The sequence below is a fragment of the Synchiropus splendidus genome, chromosome 16 (genome assembly GCF_027744825.2).
Source record: "Synchiropus splendidus isolate RoL2022-P1 chromosome 16, RoL_Sspl_1.0, whole genome shotgun sequence".
Classification (NCBI taxonomy): domain Eukaryota; kingdom Metazoa; phylum Chordata; class Actinopteri; order Syngnathiformes; family Callionymidae; genus Synchiropus; species Synchiropus splendidus.
Window position 1 is genome coordinate 5,301,076 of NC_071349.1, and position 22,537 is coordinate 5,323,612.

Here is a 22,537-nt window from a genome sequence, read left to right on the forward strand (position 1 = left end):
AGTGGCAGATGTTCTCATCATGCCACTGATAAGAAGTGGGTGAAACAACTTAAACAACCCATACGCACTCCCATGGCGTATGATATATTGCCATTGGGAATGTGGACTTTTGCAAACTAGAACCTTTACTACAGCCTGTACCGCAAAATGTTACAAGTAGGTGTTTCAGTGGACTAAAAGAATGTTTCCCTTCCTGGGCCAGCGTGGATCGTGCATTGCACTGGGCTGTATGGCGCATCATGCACAAAGGATAGAAAAATAACATGTTTTACTTCCATATAGTTTCAGGCGCATGTGTGGATAGCACGTTGCAGAGCACGAAGAGCACCACACGTGGGGGTGCGAGATTGCGGCGAGGCGGTGAGACGCATTGAAACTCTCTTAACTGAAGAAGACTTGTTGACAGTTGCTAGTTATAACCCCTTACATGGCGCAACTGTTTGATGGCATTTAAATAGCAATTTGTTACGTTATTACATATAGAATGTAGCGCCATCCCGTAGCTTACCCTAAATCCCAACCTATGTCTTTTTTTTCACATATGCAATGGTGAAGGCTGCCTTTTGCGTCAGTATAGGACTCCAAAGGGCACCATGAATGTGAGGATGTGTTTCCTTTAAAGAAAGTAGTCACAGTACTCTGTGCACTAAATGTTTGCCTCAAATGGGTTTTGAAACCGACTGTAATACCCACGGTTCTTCCATCTGTCTCATCTGATTGAGGTGCTGTTAATAGCTGGGTAATAGTAAACAGCACCTAATAAAAACAGTAAATCATTGTGAAGCTCTTTTCAGACTTAACATTTTAATTGCACAAACGCTGGTTCAAGAGTTTTTTTGGTGGATGTTGCATTTCACTCTATATGAGTTTTTGACTAGTCAGATAACGATATCTGACACGTCTCTGCAACATCACGTGGCATTCGAGGACAGTGCCTCTGGATTGGCAGACTGGGGTGGTGGTCCCCCTGTTTAAGAACTACAGGGGGATCACACTCCTCAGCCTCCCTGGAAAGGTCCATTCCAGGGTACTAGAGAGGAGACTTTGGCCAATAGTCGAACCTCTGATCCAGGAGGAACAGTATGGTTTTCGCCCCGGTCGTGGAACATTGGACCAGCTCTATATCCTGCATCGGGTGCTCGAGGGTTCATGGGAGTTCGCCCAACCAGTCCACATGTGCCTTGTGGATTTGGAGAAGGCGTTCGACCGTGTCCCTCGCGATGTCCTGTGGGGGGTGCTCCGGGAATATGGGGTGCGGGACCCTCTGCTAGGGGCTGTCCGCACCTTGTATGACCGGAGCAGGAGCATGGTTCGCATTGCCGGCAGTAAATCAGACTTGTTCCCGGTGCATGTTGGTCTCCGCCAGGGCTGTCCTTTGTCACCGGTTCTGTTCATTACTTTTATGGACAGAATTTCTAGGCGCAGCCAGAGGTTGGAGGGGATCCGGTTCGGGAACCACAGAATTTCATCTCTGCTATTTGCGGACGATGTTGTTCTGCTGGCCTCATCGGACCAGAACCATCAGCATGCGCTGGGGGGGTTTGCGGCCAAGTGTAAAGCGGCCGGGATGAGGCTCAGCACGTCCAAGTCTGAGGCCATGGTTCTCAACCGGAATAAGGTGGTTTGCTCTCTCCAGGTCTGTGGAGAGTTCTTGCCCCAAGTGGTGGAGTTTAAGTATCTCGGGGTCTTGTTCTCAAGTGAGAGAAAAGGAGAGCGTGAGATTGATAGACGGGTTGGTGCAGCGGCAGCAGTGATGCGGTCGCTGTATCGGACCGTCGTGGTGAAGAGTCACAAGACGAAGCTCTCGATTTACCGATCGATCTACGTTCCCACCCTCACCTATGGTCACGAGCTTTGGGTCATGACCGAAAGGATGAGATCGCGGATACAAGCGGCTGAGATGAGTTTCCTCCGCAGGGTGGCTGGGCGCACCCTTAGAGATAGGGTGAGGAGTTCGGTCATCCGGGAGGAGCTCGGGGTGGAGCCGCTGCTCCTCCACATCGAGAGGAACCAGTTGAGGTGGCTCGGGCATCTGATCCGGATGCCCCCTGGACGCCTCCCTGGGGAGGTATTCCGGGCATGTCCTACCGGGAGAAGACCCCGGGGAAGACCCAGGACTCGCTGGAGAGATTATGTCTCCGGTCTGGCCTGGGAACGCCTCGGGATCCCCCGGGAGGAGCTGGAGGAGGTTTGTGCGGACCGGGAAGTTTGGGATTCCCTGCTTCGAATGCTGGCTCCGCGACCCGACCCCGAATAAGCGGAAGAAGAAGATGCAGATAACGATACTTACACTATTATACATAAAGTTACTTTCAGTTTTGTTTTTTTCCCATATATTTCGTTATTTGAACAACATTCCTCAGTATGTTTTTGTTGTACATGACTGACGGACACAAGTTTCACAGTAGTCCAAAAACTAATTTTATGAAATTGACATTAAAAAATTGCATCCTGCCATAGAGTGGTATCGGTTTCATGTTGTCAGTTGCCATCCAATGAGTACGACTACTCAAGCCCGGTATCAGGCCGATACCCGATAACAGTATCGGCCTACTAGTAACCAAAAAAAAAATCATCTGTAAATTTGTTTCTGCCCTTTATGTAAATGAATCCTATTGTAGGACACTTGAATTTCCAACAATCCTCAAAGAACCTCGAGCCGTCATCTGTTTTAGAAGGGCGTGTCAACCATTTGAGATTGAGTTCTATTTTTTTATCAGTGGTGTGTAAGGTGGGTCATTTGCGCAAGACGATTCTTACTTTCTGGATATAGGAAGTGGCAACTGTTGCAAATAAGAGGGATAAATAATCCAGTGGGAAGAGATTAGAGGAAATGAATTGCGGCTGCTTGTATTTACTGTTTGCTTGGAGGGGAGTGGGGTGCAGATTCAGTCAAAGACGACCCTATGGCGCTTCAGGTTCTGCGACCCTGAAAAACTGAGCGTCTAATGAAGTATGAAATCAAGCAATTAGCATGTATCAAACATGATGTCCTGGAGTACAAATGAGTGAAAGAGTTTACATTGATTCTATAGAAATCCTCCTACAGCCTAGGACCGCGTTCAAAGAACGTCTTTCTTTTTCTTGGAGCTGCAAATTGTGTTGCTAATTCGTCTCTTCCTCTCCAGCATTGCATCCTGTCGTACTCTCCAGCTCCACTGGACACTTGAATAAAGTCCTACTGTTCAGAGCTTACAAGGTTTTTGTGAACACTTTAAAGGGACGGAGCCAAAAGGTGTGACACTCAAACCTTGTTTAGTAGCAGAGGGAGAGACGCCAAAATAAATATTAGGACATTTTTCTCCAGATATGTCAGTCCGAGCTGTCAACTGCTGTGACTATTACAGGGAAAAAGAGATCAACATTCTGCTCTGTTTTCTGCTGCGCTATTTGTCTGAGGATTAATCTGTTAGGAGGTATAAACAAAAGGTCAGGCTGGATGGAGGAAGGGTCAGCCAGAGGAGAGTTTGTGAGGCTTAGATTTTACACTTCAAGGTCCTGATTTCCTTACAGAACATGCCCACTGCCTTTTGTCTTGCCTCTAATTGACCTAAATAGACTAATGGTTTTGGATATTATTTCCATCTAAAATTGAGTCTTTAAAATTTCTGATGAAGACAACCAGGACAGGGAAACAGTCTCAAGCAGAAAACTTTATTCAACACTATATTAAAAACACACCACTAAGCAGCAGTTAATGGGTACACTCAATGAAGCGACACAGACACCATCGTTCTGCCCCCGGTGAAGCAGGTGTGGGTTACTCTCCAACCAGGGACTGAGTCAAGACTCTTTCATCACAGGTCTTCATTCACACACCTACAGCACGGAAAACAGGACGAGAGCATCTGGGTGACACACCTTTTCCGACCCACGCTCAGTTTCCCCCCACACTTCCTCGCTGTAACATTTAAATAAAAGCACATCATAAAACACAAATTGAGCATCCCAATGTTGAGCTGATCCAGATTTTGAAAACAACATTATGTTTTGAATGGCTTGAGAATGTTTCTAAAGCCCAATGTTCAGAATGCTTCCCTGGATGGTAGAATCCTGTGTAAGTCAGATGATGAATGATTGAAATTGAATTATTGATTAATATTTTGTCCCAAAGAAGAATGAATGCATACATTTCGATTGTCTCTCCTACTTGCTCAAACACAATGACACCAGCTGTTGCCATCCACAGCTCGTAAAGACGGTGATCCGTCTCTGCCTTGCACACTCCTTAGTCCTCCCAGTCCGCTTCACATGAAGACATTTGCATTTCATCATATTTTTAAGGAGACATAACCAGAAACAGTCATTCACAGGTCCATTTGGGGTCCAGGACCTGATCCATACCGTGATTCAGAATAAACAAAATTGTGTGCAAAACTCTGAAGTGTTACAAAAGATTAGTTGTTAACACATTTCTTGCCATGATGAATTGTAAAGGGTCCTGCCAGTATGGGGGTTTTCTCTCTCTATTTGACCCTATTATGGCTCAAATCCAACTATCCTTAAGTCCCTTTTGGATCAGGAACCGTTTTCTAACCTTGACCAAACTGCTTTTGTGGTTTTATCCAAATCACAGGCTGGACAGGCTTTAACCCACGTCTCCGGGGTCAAAGTGGTGCTTTGTATGCCCAACCTCTCATCACCTTACCAACAACAAACCATCAATGGCAACTTTTGGGAGTAGAGAAGACGTCAGCAGGAAAATCTAAGCAAGGCGAACAAAGGGAATCTTTCTCATTCGATGACACGAGGAAGTGTCGGGCCAGACATATAATATGCACCAGGAAGGGAAGAGGAAGGTGATTTGGACCCGTTTGAGCTCTAATTTAGCTTGACAACCGGTCTCTTCTGTCGGGTTTCCTGCTATTCGGATGATCTCAAACTTGTGAATAGGGATGTTGAATTAGAGCTTCAAAATCCTGCAACAGTCTGTGCGAACATTACCAGCTAAAGCTGAACATGAAAGAACCTGAACGACATTCACAAATTCCTTCATCTTATAATACGATCAAGGGTTAGAAACCAGAATTGCTGTTTATGCGTCATATGAAACAACTTTACAGCCCAGAACAGTAATGGAAACACACATATTCCGTCCACTTTCATAAATTTGAAATTTACCAACCTTGAAAAGACTTTTCGGATTTAAGTTTTACTATTCAAGAGGTTGTACTTCACTGACTAAAGCCCTTCTAAGCTACAATTTCAGCTTTTTTATTTTCTGGGTCACAAGATCTTCCACTACATTTCATTTTTATCCTCATGCTGAAATTCAATTTCACAATGCAATTGCAGCTCAAATGATGGCAGCATTTTTACGAACCAGATTAGCATTTCTGACATTTTTCTTTACAGTTGGACAACAATGATGAAAGCCAACTGAGTATTTAAAACATTTTAACTGCTTTATAGTTCAATGCAACGTGTTTACGTAACCCTCACAATATTTGAAAAGATTTTGATCAGGATTCAATGCTGAGTCTGATTGTTTCCTCTTAGTCATTTACATACTCCAGGAAAAGTCGTTTTTCCAATGTCAGGAGACAGATTATGATTAACTTAAAAAACTTAAAACTTCATTCTTTATGGTTCACCTGCCAAAAAAAAAAAAAATTGCAGAATACCTGTTTCACATATAGTAGCTCATGGAGGTCAACACACACGCAACTTTTCATGGCTCAGTTCAGGTTATGGGCAAGTCAGGAGCGGTACATTGTCGACTGGTCACTATCCTCTTCAGCTCAGTAACTCAGTTATTAACAGGACATTTTGCCCCTTTCAACTACCTGCTATGGTTCTACATTAACTCAAGCGCTTAGTCCTTTTTTAAGCAGTTAGTGGATCAGAAATACTCTTTCACAAAAGCTCATCAAAAAGTATGGCTCTTAGCAATCCCAACGATCTCCTCATCCAACTGACCTGGTGTCTGACCAACAGTTTACTGTGGGCGTGGCCTACTCTCAGGCATCTGGTACCTCATCACCCGCAAAAATAGACCTACACATGGCATGACATACATGGATCACTCTGTGGTAACAAACCCAGCAATTTCCAAAATACTAAAACACAAACACTCTTACAATAATATTTCATCTTCACCATCAACTGTAACATCATGTTTTACATTGTTTACATTTTTCCCCCCACAGAATCATCCGTATAATTCCAGTGTTTAAATATTGCCAAAAATATTTTTGGATGACTTGTGCTGATTAGTGTCCAGAAGTGGTCAGAAGTGCATAGTTAAATATCTTTCGCTGATGTGGAAAAATAGTGGTGGAAAACATCTTTGTAAAAATCTGGATCAATATTATATAAAAGGGTTTTACGCTACATGCCTATAAAAAATATTGTAACACATGAAAAAATAATTTGTTACACTCCTCCATAATTATGATTGTGCATTTGGAGGACTGCACACAGAGTGCACTTTTCAAAATTGGTGTCGCAGCAATAGCTCTTTTCAATTATGCTGACACACTTTTGGGATCAGAACAACTTCCCTCCTCCATCTATCAGGGTCAAGACAGTCTCGTAGCCCGCTAACACAGCGCCTCTTCTCTCTCATAGCGATACAAAAATCACAAAACTCACATATCTTGACACGTTGGACTTCTATCGTTTCCCATAGCTCTGCTCCAGCCACTGACGAACATATTTCAAATTGTAAAAAAAAGGCCCCTTTCCCCCTAGATAGGTGATCTTGCTCTGCTGAACTATACACACACGCTCATTGGACACTCCATACGCCACGTTTGCATTGTTGTCCATGCTGTCAGCCACTAGCTGGCATTGCGATGGCAAGGAAAAGTGCTCTATGAGCTTGCGTGCCGCTCCCATACGCTCTTCCAAGCTCTGGTGCTTCCGTACGCTGAAGGAGCAAGCGCCCATAGGGGGCGCCACCCAGCCATCAGAGGGGTGGGCCTCGTCAATGTACACCAACAGAAAATCAGCCACATCGCTAAAGTCTTCCACAAGCCGCCGAAAAGCTGGCAGGTGGCTGATAAAGGGAGGTCAGGTTGCCGAGCCAAAGTTGACCACCAGAGGGCGATTCGAAGATTCAAAATCCAGAAGGTGGCACTCATCACCATTCAGGGACACAGAAGCCAGGGGAAGGTGACTGCCGTTGCTGATCTTGCTGCACCTGTAACTGTCGGGGACAACCTTCACTACCTTGGAGTTTGGAGCCTCACAGCCCAGCTTAACCTGGAAACAGAGGGAAAGAAGGGAAGACACTTCACTGGCTGGGTGCCATCACAGCTAGCAACTCTGTTTAGAGCATACGTTTACAGTCAACACACCAGCTATATGTTGCGTAAACATGTCTTAGAACGCCAAATCAACACTTGTGTCTCCAATGAATGATCACAGACTGATTGTTTCAGGAGGGAATTTCCTTTTTCTACAGTTGTTCCTTACCTCATTGATTATTTAAAAAAAATAATAATATGATCTTAACAACACATTCCCGCAACATTTTCAGGAACAGGTCGGTTTTGTGTGTTTTCCCAGCATGAACAAGGAACTAAATCTCATATAACTTTTATTACATAGAGCATTAAACACATTTAATTAGAGGGCTGTCAAATGTAACATGTTTAAACACGCTTAGTCTGAGTGCCGCCACGCCTTTAGAAATATGGTCTCTTTTCAAATCTCACGTGATCAAACGTCATAAAACAAAGCGGATTCAAACGGAATACATGTAACGCATCATGCAGGTGGACGTGATTATGCCGGGTTTAGGAGTGTCATTTATGGGAGCAATAACGGCAGTCTAATCTAATCTAATCTTATCTAAACACTCTTAGATAGTCTATGCAATAAGGTAACTGATTCAGTGTGTTGGCGTGAGTCATGCATTAAACAGATCAAACCATTAAAATTCTGAAAGTCGGCTCAGTTGCTCAGTTGTTCTTTTTTTATTTTGTTCGACTTTTACATTTATTTCTTTTTTTTAACCTTTGACCACCATGAAAAATGATGTTGTGCTCAGGACACATGAGTGTAACCAGGAGATTTCATTCCGACTGAGTTATTCTTTACAAAAAAAAGAAACATTTGCTGTCAAGTGTTTGGGCGTGAATGAATAAAGAAGAGCCTGCTGGGTTCTGCTTGCACCCTCCAAATGACTCTGTTAATGGCTCTTTTCCATTACATGTTCTAGAACCAAGGTGCCTGCCCCGCCACGGCCTGGCTCTGCCCCGTTTGGTTTTCCATTAAAACAGGGCCAATATGCAAAGTGAGAGGGTTAGGGGTGGGATCAGTTGTGACAGTTGAAGCGCAGTGTAGAGCAGTGTGTAAAGTTCTGTGGAGATAACGTGTTGCAAAGTTAGGAATATTATCAGGATTGTTTTGCGTTTCATTGAATGTAACTGATCACGGTTCTTATTCCAAATATAATTTTATCATGTGATCTACTGTACTGCCACAATGATAAAAGGATGATTCTGCTGAATAACCGTGAAAGGTTCCAGGCCATCGTGTGTCTTGTTCTTCGGCTGGACAGGATCAAGGGCCACCAGCAGAGTCACTGAAGCAGATGGAATCCAGGTTTTCGTTCACTGCTCTTTCTTTCTCATTTTAAACCACTTATGCTGAATTTATTCATGTATGCAAGCGTTTTAGCCCAGATTTTTCGTAAAAGTGACAGAACAACCCCCCCCAGCTCTTACAGAAGGGAACGTTTTTAAACTGTGACACAGCAACCTCTCGCTGCCCCTACAGAATGGGACGCAGCCAGTTAAGAAGCGATAGGCAATAGAGCAAAGAGGAAGGTTTTGACATTTACTGAACTGGTGACAATAAAAATGTTAATTTTTAATCATGAGAAGTAAATCTCTGTCCAATCTGCAGCTGTCCTCACGTGGTCCATCTCTTCATATGTCTGGCCAGGTGCGTGACTTGCGTTCCATGAGCAACAGACGTCAGTCATTCTTTTTGGATTTTACTGTGAAAAAAGGCTGAAAACTGTCATGCTCATCTCCACCTCCATGGTGCTTATGTAATACCCATTTGTTTCGATGCTTCCACTTTGTTTTAATATGTTTGATTCGGTGAGATTTCATCTTTAAAAAGTGATCATTTTTCTGATGGCATGGTGGCTCTCACTTTAGCCGTGGCCGTGGTTTCTCTGTGGCGGAAACCCTGCTCAGTGTGTTTTAAATTGGCTCTTGCTCCAAACAGTGTTCGAAGATTTTAAACAGAATGACGCTAGATGTCAATAGAATAGCCATTATTTCTGCCAAAATCATGTTTGTCAGAATCACATATTTGTCAGGTTTAGTTCACAGTTTCCCCTCTTAGAAGAGTCCTGAAGCCGGCACTTTGGAGTGACACTCCAAACTGTGCTGACCGTGTTTGCTGTGACTGTTCAGTCAGAAAAAGAATGGACTTGGCACCGACCATTGAGGGCCGAGAGGGAGCCAGGTGCCCTCTTCCTATTGCCACTGAGATCATACTCAGTGATCTGGTTCTTAATGATAAGTTTCATTTTCTTGCCATTTACCAAATCAGCGGCATTTACAACATCTAGTTTATCTGCAAAATACTAATTCAATATCGGGACACTTCAGATACACAAGTCTGGTGTGTTTATCCTGAGCAACTTGCACGTGTTTGTGTCGATGATGGTGTGATGTGTGGGAGATCCAATAGACCGACTGCAATGTGGTCACCCTGTCAATAGGGCATCGATGCCTTAATCTGTTTCTGGCGACATCAGAGCCTCCATGAGAGAAACTCGTCCACAAACATTCTTTGAAGTAGATGTAGAAGTCACCAAACCATGCCTAAAGGAAGTCTCGCCTGGATCCAGGCCCAGGCTGGTGCGTGCCTGGTGGACGAGGGAGCCACGTGGTCCAGTTGCCCAAACACGAATTACGGCGGACTATGCTTATTGAGTTATCCTCCAGGCAGTGCTCTATCTACGTTTTTTCTTATGCTGTCCCTTTGTGGTGTGAGAGCGCACAGTTAGAAAATTGTGTTTCATTAAATGTGTATCAACCATCCAGGGGAACGGAGTGTAGAAAATGTGGTGGAGAGAAGGGTTCATCTGAGGAGTCTAAAAAGCAGGGACGATGTTAGTGCTCTGCTAGTCAGGTACAGTCTGGTTTGTGTCTTTGCGACACTGACATCACTACGACTTACTTCACATGAGTGCAGATGCATTTAATACTTGCTGGTGCTCTGTTTGTGAGCAGACCCTACTCATACGAGTGCAGGGATTCATGTAAAAGTATAAGCGAGGGCTCTACACAGGTGTAACATCTACACAATTTAATATTTCTGATGCATCTATAGCTCCACTGAAGAATGTATGTTTCAATGAAGGCTAAATGGAACAGCACAAATTTATCACAAAAAAATAAATCACATAAATAGCACTGTTGCTTGTCTTAAAAACCACTGTAGAGTATATTTATTTGCAATGGTTTAAGTGTGAAGTTCAGAGAGTTCCAGGATGTGTGTCAGTGGGGATCTGGATCAGAGATTTTGTTTTTTGATCTGAAAGTAATTTATTTAGAGCCAGATTATTCGATGAAATAGGATCACATGCCCAAAATACGGTGTTGGAACCGAGTCAATTCTAAAGCTGCTGAGCTGATCAGGAAATAATCAGGACATCATGAGACTGAGTCAACAAATGCGGGTCAATGACAGCAGCCGGCAGAACATCCAAAATCAACAGAACGGCCAAATCTCTCTCCATTTTTAACCATAAAATAAAGTCACAGCGGATGAGAACGCGAGGTTCGGTGTGTTGCGGTTATTTCGGCAAAACACGTTACCTGCTTGTGTGCGTCCAGAAGGAAGCTGTTCCAGATGGAGCGCAGTCCGGCGGTGGTCAGCATGCGGCGCCAGTCTTCGGAACCGGCCGACTTGGAGCAGCTGAGAAGCGAGACAATGCGCTTCACCAGCACCACGGAGTCGTACAGAGCCAGGAAGAGACAGTTGGAGAAGAATCCAGGCAGAATCTGGAGTGTGACGAGCAAGTCCTCGCTGGCCACCCCCATGTCCACTCCGCGATGTCACCGGGCGCAGACTCGGAACGCAACTCTTCACTCTGGACCGTCCGTCATCACAGTGCCGGAGCGCTCGGTCGCTCCACGCACGGTCGAGAGCTCTCCACCTCACGCATGACATGGGGGAGGTGTGTTTAGTGAGAGTGGTTCAAGCCCACCGGAACACGATTCTTTTTTTTTTTTTTTTTTTTTTTAACACAACTCTCTTCATGGAACCCAGCTCCAGGGCCAGGGATGTTTTAGGGAGCCCATCTATGAAAAGAGACTGTTCTCAGCATCAGTCCATGACTCAAGAATCTGAGGTTCTGTTCCCTCTCACACACTTCTGGGAAGTTGGCAAGACACAGTTAGAGATGAACAACTTCATTAAAATGTGTTCGGGCACAACCTTTGCCTCAGTCCAGTAAAGTTCATATCCTGGCTATACAGCATTAAAAAAAACTATAAAAGATTGATTAATGATTGCAAAATAAATCAATTTGTAGCTAAATCAATCACATCAGAGGTCTGTCTAAGTTCACACAAATTCCACAGCAACAATAACACTGAACACTCAACAGAAGCTGTTGCTTGTTGGTTCAGTTACTGTGATTAAAGGAGTGAAATGGATCCATCAACCACGGTGTGATAAGTAAGCATTAAAAGTAAAACTCTTCACCGTCACAAAACAAGTGCTGAAATAATAACAACAAGTCACATCTGGTACAGAGGACATAGCCATTGCTGATGATCAGCACCAGTCGGATTTGAACCTCTGTGACTCCCACCTTATGGGCACCTCATCTTCATGTAGTGATCACTCACGGATGTAGTGATCAGCCTTGCAAGTCTACCGAGCACTAGGGATAGTTCAACCACACATGAAGATGTGATCGTCTCACTGGTTTGCGAGTAATGCGTCGCGTCTGGAGCAATAAACGCACAACTGCCGACGCAGCGGCCAGCGGTAGATGGCAAAGTGCCTCCACTCCTAAAGAGCAGCGAGCATGTCGCAATAGCTGTGTTCAGCAGGTGTCAACTTCGTGGAAAAAGAATGTGCATGGGTGTGCCTTGCGGCCCATGGGTTCCTGCAGTGACAAGACTGCCTGGAGTCAAAAGCATCAACATCAACAAGTAACTGAAGTTTCTTAAACAAATGAGGAGTGGTGAGGTGGAAAACAAAGGACAGCTTCTTAAGACCTGAATCAGCTTTGCTGGTGCGTTTGGACAGTCTCTTGGAAGAAGGAGTGAGGAGAGCTGTGTAGCAACTGTTGGGCTGTGTGAATAAGCACATGATCAAAGGAAGATGCTGTTTACTGTATATAAGTGGCATGAAGAGAAATGCATTCATTTCCGTTGACAGTCATCACCAACACCAATCTGCGCCAAGAAATGCAGTGGGAGAGGAGAGATTTGATTGACGAGAAAAACCTAATGTGTCAACATGAAAGGCAGATGGCTCAACAACAGACGACTCAGTTTTACTGGGAAGAAGGATGAGAGTGCCTGCTTTTAATTCCAGGACCTCTTTCCTACTGTTTCTTCTCCTCTTTATAGAGCCTCAGTGGGTTAGTGTGGAATGCGTTGAAGCACACTACAGTTGGCATTCGGAGGAAACCAATGCGGAAACTCAGGACACACATGTCTTACAATTGTTTCCATTTGTAAAGTGGTAAGGTTGTCCCACATGATGAAGCGCTTTACCCACACAGAGCCTGTATAAGGGCTGGAGAACTCCTTAATGAATATAAGTACCACTGCAATGACGGAGTAAGAGCCAAAAGACAAGCAGCCCGACGTGAGACTTTTTCTCTGGCTGTTCTGTTAGATTGGTCTCATTTTTATCAATTCATCCATTTTCTACAGCTTATTCCTTATAGCAGTTGGGGTACAGAAGGAGGACGCCATGAATAGGTCACCAGCCTATCACAGGGCACACAGAGATTGACACTCACAAACACAGACGCCTACAGACACTGGAGTGCTCTAAGCCTCTATGTTTTTGGAGGAAGTCAGAGTAAGTCCATGCAAGCCTGGGGAGACAATATAAACTCTGAGACTCTGTGTGGAGTTTATATGTGATATGAGTTATATATATGAGTTTCTATGAGACTCCCCAGCTAGAAGCAAGCCAGATGCTCATATAGCAAAGTTTCTACTGGACTCATAAGGTCTTCACTGTTTTCACTGCTGGTCTACGTTGTGTTACCAAATGAGGCAAAGGTATTTTTGTAACATGAACATGTCAACGTCCACTTTCCAATTTATTGACAGGAGCATATGTGTAGATGGCCAGCCAAATGGAAGATCTAACAGCATCCTACACTGTCTATTAAAAAGAGTAGTTTGCATTTAATATTTATATTTTGGTCATTTACAGAGTCTTGTCATTTTTGTTAGTCTATCATTTAAGTTGCCAACCAAATTTCCCTCAGGATTAACAAAGTTTTTCTGATTTTTGAAACATGAACGTGACTCAGAAAAGTCAAATCTACAAGCAAGGTCCCCTTCAAGTTTGGTTCTTTCGCAGATGGTTAAGAACAGAACTTGGTTGAGTAATTCCTCTTTAAAACTAGAAAAAATATCAAGTGTACTGTTTAAGGATTCTACAATATTGTTTTTTTTTCTCCTAATTGAGGCTGCTGACTTTAGTAGTTCACCCAAAATTCCATTATGTGCAAACAGACCAAGTAAATACAACTCTTGAATATTATTTTTACCACATTATATAAATAGTATGAGTGTATGAAAGGCATATGAGACTGTCCTTGGATGTACTCATTTTTGTGACTTTAACAAACTTGAATTATCAAGTTTTACCTGAGGTCACGTGTGGCCTGCAGTGGATTGGCTCAAAACTCAAGACAGGTCTAGGCGCGTCCGCTGGAAAGCTGTTGCCTTTTTTTCTGCTTGTGTGGAGCAAGTTTCCACACTTTTCTCCCCAAATGAGGTCAGTTTTCTTTCAATACACAAGAATGGCTTTTTCACATGTTAAATCTCTTTGCAGAGCACTGAACCAACAGCTGCTAGGTGTCTCATCCTGAGAGGACTGCCCATCCCCATCATTGGTTCAAATTAGGCAAATCAAAGAGAGAACCTGCATGCAATCCAATCCTAGTTTACACGTCATTATCGCAAATAAAACGCTGTGAACTATGAAAATTATTAAAGACCTCACAACAGATTGCAGATGAATTGCTGTTAACCAGATATCCTCTTTTTTTCCCCATGTTTCTCTCACTATAATAGGACTCTGTGGACATTCCGCTGGGAATCATTTGATATGAGGACACCTGTGCTGCATGCCCAGCATCACCAAAACTAAACCATCAAACACCAAAACTAAGAGTGCGGTTCATTCTTGAGGACAACATAATTATGGACAACCTCACAAACCTACCTCAAGGGAAATAAACTAGCAAATATGGTGCATTGTGTGGTCATTGACAATGGAAGGATAAAATGTTTTTTACCACTAATATATTGTGAAATTAAATTCATATTTCTGATGTGTTTCTGATGGGTCCATAAATTTTATACTGGGTCCTGGATGTTGGGAGTCCCACATTAATTCTTAACTTAGTGTGATATTTGACTTTTATTTTGGTTTCATTTTGTTATCTGTCTTCCTGTGTTCACCCTCTCTGTCCCTGTGAGCTTCACAGTTAATGGCACACACCTGGAACTACTCTGGAATCAAGTCGGGTTAGAGGTGAGGGTTACTCTGGTGCTTTGTGTCTGAATCTAAACGCTCACATGCTGGTAATTGGGATGGCAACGATCTGTATTCTGTTATCTTGTTTCTTGGTGCCTGAGCTTTCGTATAATGTAGCCATGCGCTAATTTGACTGCCACATGCTTCCTGTTTCATTTTTTTTGTTAACTCTTTTCAGTCGAGTGTGAGTTGGACCACCAATTGCAATGCAATATATTATGCAATATTATATATTTATTATATATTCCTTGACTCGGTTTGAGTGTTCTCCTCCTGGTTCAGTGATGGCCTCATTTCTTCCTACTGTCTACTGTCTGTGTATTTGTGTTCATTAGATCTCTTTTTCTCTGTGTTTATCTGTGCTCCACATAACCGCATGCACGTGGTTTATGCTTCATATGGTTCCTCACACATAGAGTTGAACCAGCTCTTGCTATGTTTTGTTGCTACATTTTGTTTACCATTTTACAATTATTTATTTTAAGTCACTGTGACTACAGCCACCATTTGTAAAAATATTTGTTTTACTTTTACTAACATGTTGTAGAAGACTGGGTTAATATATAGGGTGATGGAATAGTCGCTAAGGTTTTAGGTGATGTCTTTTAAAAAAAAGAGACTACTATTTGTGCGTGACGTGACAGTGATTGCTCCACTTCTTTTTGTCCAAGAAAATTATATGTTTGCAATGACACTTTTAGCAGTCGTGGCCCCAAGAGTTTGCAAAGTTCTTGGTTTGAATAAATGATGATTACAAGCGCCTCTCATACATTGTAATTATTTATATCATCTTCCCAGGTTATGGTGGTGGAAAAGAAAAAAATTCCGGACACCCTTGAAATTTGACATAATCTCAAAAACGATGATGAAACATTTTGGGAAAAATAATGTTTTGGTTGCCCAATAAAGATGCAAACAAATACATTTTTTTTTACAAGAAAAATTAACAGAACTATATTCTTTCATTGTCATTTCTCCACATTGTCGGTAACCAAATCAACAAATAAGACAGATTGTGTTCAAAACAACAACAAACAACAAATCCATCATCGAATTGTCGCATAAATATATAGTAGTCCTGCCATTAGCACACAATGCAATGCATGGGGGGTTCAAAACTTTCTCCCAATCCCTGTTTCTGGAAATTACATACAGCACAGTCAACATTTCTTCACAGAGATTGAAAAAGAGCAAATTGAAGAATGGTTCTTATCATTTCTGCCCTTCATTCCCATTTTCCTGAAGAGTGTCTGTTTGAGGTCCTTTTTACCTGTAATTGTCTGTCAGTTACTTCTGGTCTGTGAAGTCTGTTGCTCTTTCAAGTAGCAATTGTATTTGTTCATTATTTAAAAATGTCTTGATATTTTCATTCTGCTTTCGGTTATGCGCTGTTGCCATGTGAGCTGCTCGTCTGCACTGAAAGCCATAAATTTCACCTATGAAACTCTGATAAGACAAGTTATTGTGCAGATTTTGATTTGAAAAGACCATCATTCTACAGTAGATTAGTTTTTCTAAGAATGTATAGAGAATGTATACATTTTTTCTAGTATTTCCAAAAATTGAGGTAATAGTTACTGGTTACTGGTCTGTAATTACTCAAGTTTTGCTTGTCGCCTTCTTTGTGGAGGGGGGGCCTTTGAGACCTTCATCCTATCAGGAAATGTTTATGTATATGGTGAAAGGTTACACCCCCTCAGTCTATGGTCCGCCCAATCTATCAATATGGAAATGGGGATTGGTTGCGACAGTTTCTTTTACAATGTACTTGCTGTTGCCCACACTGTCAGATTTCAACAGATTTCTTGTTCTCAATCCTGCCACATACATAATAATGCCACATACATAATGTCCCCCTGTTCCACTGTTGAACATGAGGCACCGACTTCTTCCACTCCAGTTTTCCTGCATAGTTAGTGGAGATCTTTTCCGTTGTTGTTGATGACACTCAAATGGTTTAACAACTAAATCTTCCTCATTTACTTTGAAGGATACAGATCTGGAACAGCATTGGAATTGGGACACATTTTATATTTCTCAGTTTGACATCATTTCAAAGATGGGAAAAATACATAGTGGAATGAAATGAACTTTGTAAATTATGCTTCACCCTATTTCTTCCAGGAACATCGTTTAATTACACTCCTAAAAAGCAGGATGATGTTGTGACAGCAAGTCAGCCTGCGATCTTGACAAAACCGGTTTTGTAAACAACCTACTGTATGAATGCCAGAACATGGAAATTGCCAGCTCTTCGTTTGGCACACATTTTGGAACGTGTTGCCAGATTACGATGGCCTTTTATTCACGGCAGCCCATATCTGTTCCTCGTATACGTGACATTATGAGGCCAGAAGGAGAATGAGGACAACTGAAGCTATTGAACTTCATCTGCGTGTTAGACTTTGTCTTCTCAAATGTGCCAACGTACATCAAAAGCAGCTGAGTTTTTTTGTGTGTGTTCATTTAGTCCCCGTTTCAAATGACATCATTTCCTCCTTTGGCAGCACCTCCTCGCTCCTGTGTGAATAGGATATAGCCTGGCGGAGAATGGGAGATCCTGCTGATACCACACATGCTGGCATGCAACACTTTTCAGCCGGGCAGCACTGGAATATGATGTTCTATGCCGCTCTCGTGATACAGACTCACCAGATTGCTCAGGCATGCGTTAAGCTCTTAAGAACTCTCTGGCACATTTGGGATCAAATGGTAACAATGTGTCCCTAAACTGGAAAGATGCTGCAGGCGAAGTGGTTCTGTTGGCAAACATGAAGCAGTAGCTTTCTTTATTGAGGCACGGCAATGACCCAATGCTCCTCTAAAAAAGAAAAAAACAGATTTTAATTGAACCAAAGAACTAATTTGGCATTTATACATTTGTGATTTTTTTTGAATGAAATTGTTGGAGAGTCCAACTTCAGAAAACATTTTGTCCTCTTGTTACAATATCAAATGCCAAATTTGCTTTATGTATGACAACAGTAAACAGAGGCTTCCATCTTAAACAACCACATTTTCCCTTTGTTACAATGTGAAAATGATCTCTCAAAACTGTGGTCTGGGATCCATGCATTTGTTCTGTCAACTTGTACGTAGGAAATACTTTAAATATCCATTTCCATAAGTCTGTGTATTTTTATTAGCTGTTATGACTCTGAATAAATAGAGATTTGATTAAAACTGACTCGTACCCTCTGGCTAGGCACTTCCTTTGATGGTATACTTTGTGTTCCCTTTTTGGTTTGCTTCAGAGGAGAAACTTAGACCGGTCACTATAGTTTTGTACAAACTGTTCTATATCATGGGAGGTGACCCTTTTCATTGAGTTTCAAAGAATATGCCAGCAAAGAGGAGCTGACCCAGGGGAGGTGGAGGCGCTAAAAAATGCTTTTATATATATATATATATATATATATATATATATATATATATATATATATATATATATATATATATATATATATATATATATAGTTGTTGTTGTTGGACAGGACCTGAAACCAGTGTCACAGAGCACAAAAGAACTGTGCATTTGACAGCATGGAAGAATTGATTAAAATAGCTGCTGTTGAGCCAAACTGTACTGATTATGTTGTACTGTTCCCACTTAGCCATTGCTAATCAGGGTGACACTAGATATTTAAGTGCCGTCTTATTCAATGGCGAGTCTTACACCTTTCAAACCGTCACTGTGTGTCCCGATGAGACAAACTTCTGATTGGATTGGTTACGGTCAGTTTGAAGACACAATCGTGACGCATTTGGAATGCTCCAATGCACCTGCTGTATATACTGTACGTGTGTGTCTGTGTGTGTGTTTGTGTGTGTGTGTGTGTGTGTGTGTGTGCATCTGATTTGTTCTTACTTGTGGGGACCAATTATTGACAAAACACCTCTTTGTGAAAACCATCTGCCATATGTGGGGACCCATAGGTTCAGGATGAGAGGCTGGGGAATGTCTTATGGCAATGAGTAGTCCCCACAAAAAATAGTGATCGAAACATAGTTTTCTGGTTTCTGGTTTGTTAAGTTTTCTTGGTGCCGCCATGGTGAGATTCTCAGTATTCCTTCGTGGTTGTGTAGCATGTGACCAGAGTCCACTCAACACTCAAGTGATATGTCTATGAAATAAGCACTCAAATCCTGCTACAGTGTGATGATAAGGAGACAGTGTAGTTGATGTGAATTGATTTTTCCTTATGTTCCATAGGCGACTACCAAGGTTGCTATTTGTGAGACTTTCAAGACGACAGTCATGCTAGGCAGGACCAAGATGTCGTCATTCAACATTTCATCATTGATGGCTCACATCAGGCAGTGGTAATACACACAGAAAAAAACAAGGCAGCTGAAAAAATACTGAAATACATCAGGAGTGAAAGTACTGAATTATCAGCGGTTCTCCATGATGCGCAAGACGGAAGATTCAGAAAACTCTTTGCCACACTCACTAGTATTTGGCTGATGTTTGCCTCCTTGATTTCTTCACATGTTGAAAAGCTAATTTTTTATGTTGTATGCAATCCTCAGCCAAGATAGCACACTCTTCTTGACTGCTCAACACCTAGATCCAGACTTTTTTCTTAACAAGGCTGTGCTTTGTTCTCTGCACTGTGGCTCTCACACAAATCCACAATCACCAAATGGAGCACTTTTTATCACTGAAATTGCCTTTTCAGCTCTTCCCACTCACAGGTTACCCTCGTCTTCTGTCTCTCCTCCTGATCGCTGTTCCATCCCTCGTGGTGTCATGACAACGCTTAATGTTTCTGCAGAGAGAAACCATTGAAAGAATTCACTTCATTTTACTTATTTAAATTTACTTCAAAGAGCCCAACGGTCTGACTTTAGGACACAGCAAGCCTGATGCCCTGTCTCCTAAGTTTGATGCCCCCCAGCACACCTGTGTGGCTGACATCCTTCTGGAAGCCTGTTCTGTCAGGCGCAGACGAATCACCCTGGACCAGAGGACAAACCTTCTGATTCTCTTTTTGTTCCCCAGCCAGCACTTTCCCATGTTCTCTGGTGGGGTCGTGCCTTGAAGGTAACAGCATCACCCTGGTCTCACACAAAATCTAGATTTTCTTGTTCAGCATTTCTGGTTCATTTTCTGGCCAAGGTCATAAGGGGATTTGTCACTGAAAATCCTCACACAGGTCCTGCCCGTGGCCTTCTGTAGCCACTCCCAAACGTTAGTCTCAACTTAGTCTGATTCTCATATGCTTTAGGTTTCCATTCTTCATGTGTTGTGTTCATGTTAACAGATCTGTGAACACTCAATATTTTACGCCAGAAGACCGCGTCTGAAGAATTGGTCTCAACCTCTGTGACTTTCAGTACATTCTTCCATGAAACTGAATTCTCATTTGTTCCTTAAGTACTATTTCGATAACCTTCTCTTTGTAAAGTGCCACTGGTGTTTAAGTCTCCAGCCTGCTTCGGGACATGAGTTTCGTTTGGACAGTCAGTTTGATCCCCCCAGTTGGTTTGACTGTTGCTTTTACCACACCTTTCATTTAGATTGTGTATTTTTTGGTCGATTTTGGGGATTTGGGATTTATACAAAATGCCTGTCAAGAACAAGTCTGACTAACACCATCCAATGCTTTTGCATTATAATCTGAATAGTTATAACAAGAGCACTTTTAGTTAAGTACTATTTTATCACCAGTACTTGTAATTGAGTAAAACGTGAACAAACACTACTTTTACCTGAGTGCAAATTTGCAGTACTTTTTCTGCCTCTGGAATTTATGAACAAACAAAGTGCATGTCTTGTAATGGAGTTTGTCAAAGAAAAGACTGCGCATGATGCTGGAGTGTCAAGGAAAGTCTACTCTTCGTTCTGGGAGCAATTTCTCCGACCGGGGTAAATGGAGTAGGTTCCAAGTCTGAGGCCAGGTTATGGTGTTACTGAATGGCAGTCAGTTGGGATAATAAGGGCCAAAGGACGACTTGACCACAGTGTTGTGCCATGGCTTTCATTTTAGCTTGCATCCACAGAGTTCCACGCCAGTACCCAAATGCCAGGTCACTCTACTGCCAGGTTACCCTGGTCTGCGCGTTCAGAATTTCCTCTGCGGCCCAGGAGGAACAGATGACCAGGACTCAGGAACTAGACGTCAGTCGTATATTGTGTCTCCAGAACACAGTGTACATCAGTTCAATGCCGACACTCACCACCCAACCTCACTGGGTGAAAATTGGAATAATGTGAGCCCCACACAAGAGTGATACACTGATCCTCTTCTGGGCTGGTCCCAATTTTATAGAATAAAAAAATGTTAGTATGTGCATGTTGAAGACTTGGCACCCCTTGGCAGATAATGGCAACGTGTGTCACGTCATTGGGGTCACAGTGGCCTGTGGCAGTGTCAGACTGGAGCGAAGAATGTTCAAAAAGCCCCCGTTCTGGCCGATGTTTTTAACTAAGCTAGCTGAAAATATTGATAATAACGTCTTAATTACACCATTTTCAACAGGCAAACGAAGATCCTGTTACCTTCCTTTGAATGAAAACTTAAGCGATCCAAAGATAGCAATGAGTGGAGTCGACTTGATCTCCATATGTAGTATTGGATAACGCTTTAAAAACTTGAGACCAATATCTGTTGAGACCAGACATGACATGTGTGCCTGTGAATCTTCTCTGCTTTAACATCTGTCAGAGAGTGGACTCACCCCAGGATACATTTGTGATGGTTTAACTTTTGATATGTGAATTGCACAATGTTGAACTGGATTAAACCATAACGTGCAAAGACGTTTTGTTAATTCATTTTGATATGTGCTTCCAGTTGTTTTGGGTTAAAGAAATTCCCATGTCCTCCTCCCAGTTTTGTTCTTTCAGTAGAGTTACACTGCACTTCACAGAGAGTGGTTTATATTACTGAAATGAGATTCTTTCTAGTGGGGGGCTAAAGCATGAATTTTATTTCTCCAGAGAGAATTGAGACATCATGTCTTCTAGCAAGTATTGGGAAAGTGTGATTTGGGGAGATCAAACTTACTGACTCAATTGCTCAAAAGACATTATTGTTGGCACAATAGTTATCCTTAAACTGAATGATGCCTTTCTTTGCCATTCAACAAAGGCGAAATCCTGGAGTGTAGTTTGAAGTTGAAAGTATTTTCAAAATTGAGCCCATTGGATTTTTTATTAAGCTGCTTGGAGGCAATAGCAGAGCTGAGCACAGTACAACACAGATGTTTATATTTGCTTTTTCAATTTTGAAAGGTACATGGGAGAGATAAAGGTCATCCTTTTTATGGCCAAATATGAAATAGAACACTTTTTGCAGATTTAGTTTATAACCTGAAGTTACTTAGTATGGACAAAGTTGAAGGAAGAGAGGTAACAGGATTTGAAATGAATAGCAAAAGATCATCTGTATATAGTGACACCTTAATCTCAGGGTTTCTTCGCCAAATACCCCAAATTTGTGTTGCAGCGAGTGGTTCAATGACCACCAAAAAGTAGAGGCACCTGACATTCTGAGGCATATAGTTTAGTTTACTTTGATTAATGTCCAAGTGGTCGGTGGTATGCCAGTTTCAGTTTGAATTTTGGAAATGGTTTGTCTTTCCAATGAGCCCCCTAAATTCATTTACTAGGATTTTGTTGTATTGCAACCTAAACAATTCTTGAATGTGTATGATGAACATCGGAGAAAAAATGAGAACTCTCTTTCACTGCGATGTAGAAAAAAAAAACAAATATCACTGATGCCATATTCAGAAAGAAAGGATTAGATGGCAGAAGCTAATTGTGTTGGGGAAATGTCGGTGAAGAGCTGGATCGAACCAAGTATTGAAA

At 42.2% G+C, this 22,537-nt stretch overlaps 1 protein-coding gene across 1 annotated transcript; it reads right to left on the reverse strand.

Moving 5' to 3' along the window:
• Positions 1–3,492: 3,492 nt before the first annotated feature.
• dio2 (iodothyronine deiodinase 2) lies at positions 3,493–11,135 on the reverse strand. The gene is made up of 2 exons (XM_053845787.1): positions 10,791–11,135; positions 3,493–7,206 (listed from the first exon to the last, which is right to left on the reverse strand). The coding sequence occupies exons 1-2, from the start codon at positions 11,013–11,015 to the stop codon at positions 6,616–6,618; spliced, it is 816 nt and encodes a 271-aa protein (XP_053701762.1). The 5' UTR covers positions 11,016–11,135; the 3' UTR covers positions 3,493–6,615.
• Between the last annotated feature and the right edge of the window lie 11,402 nt (positions 11,136–22,537).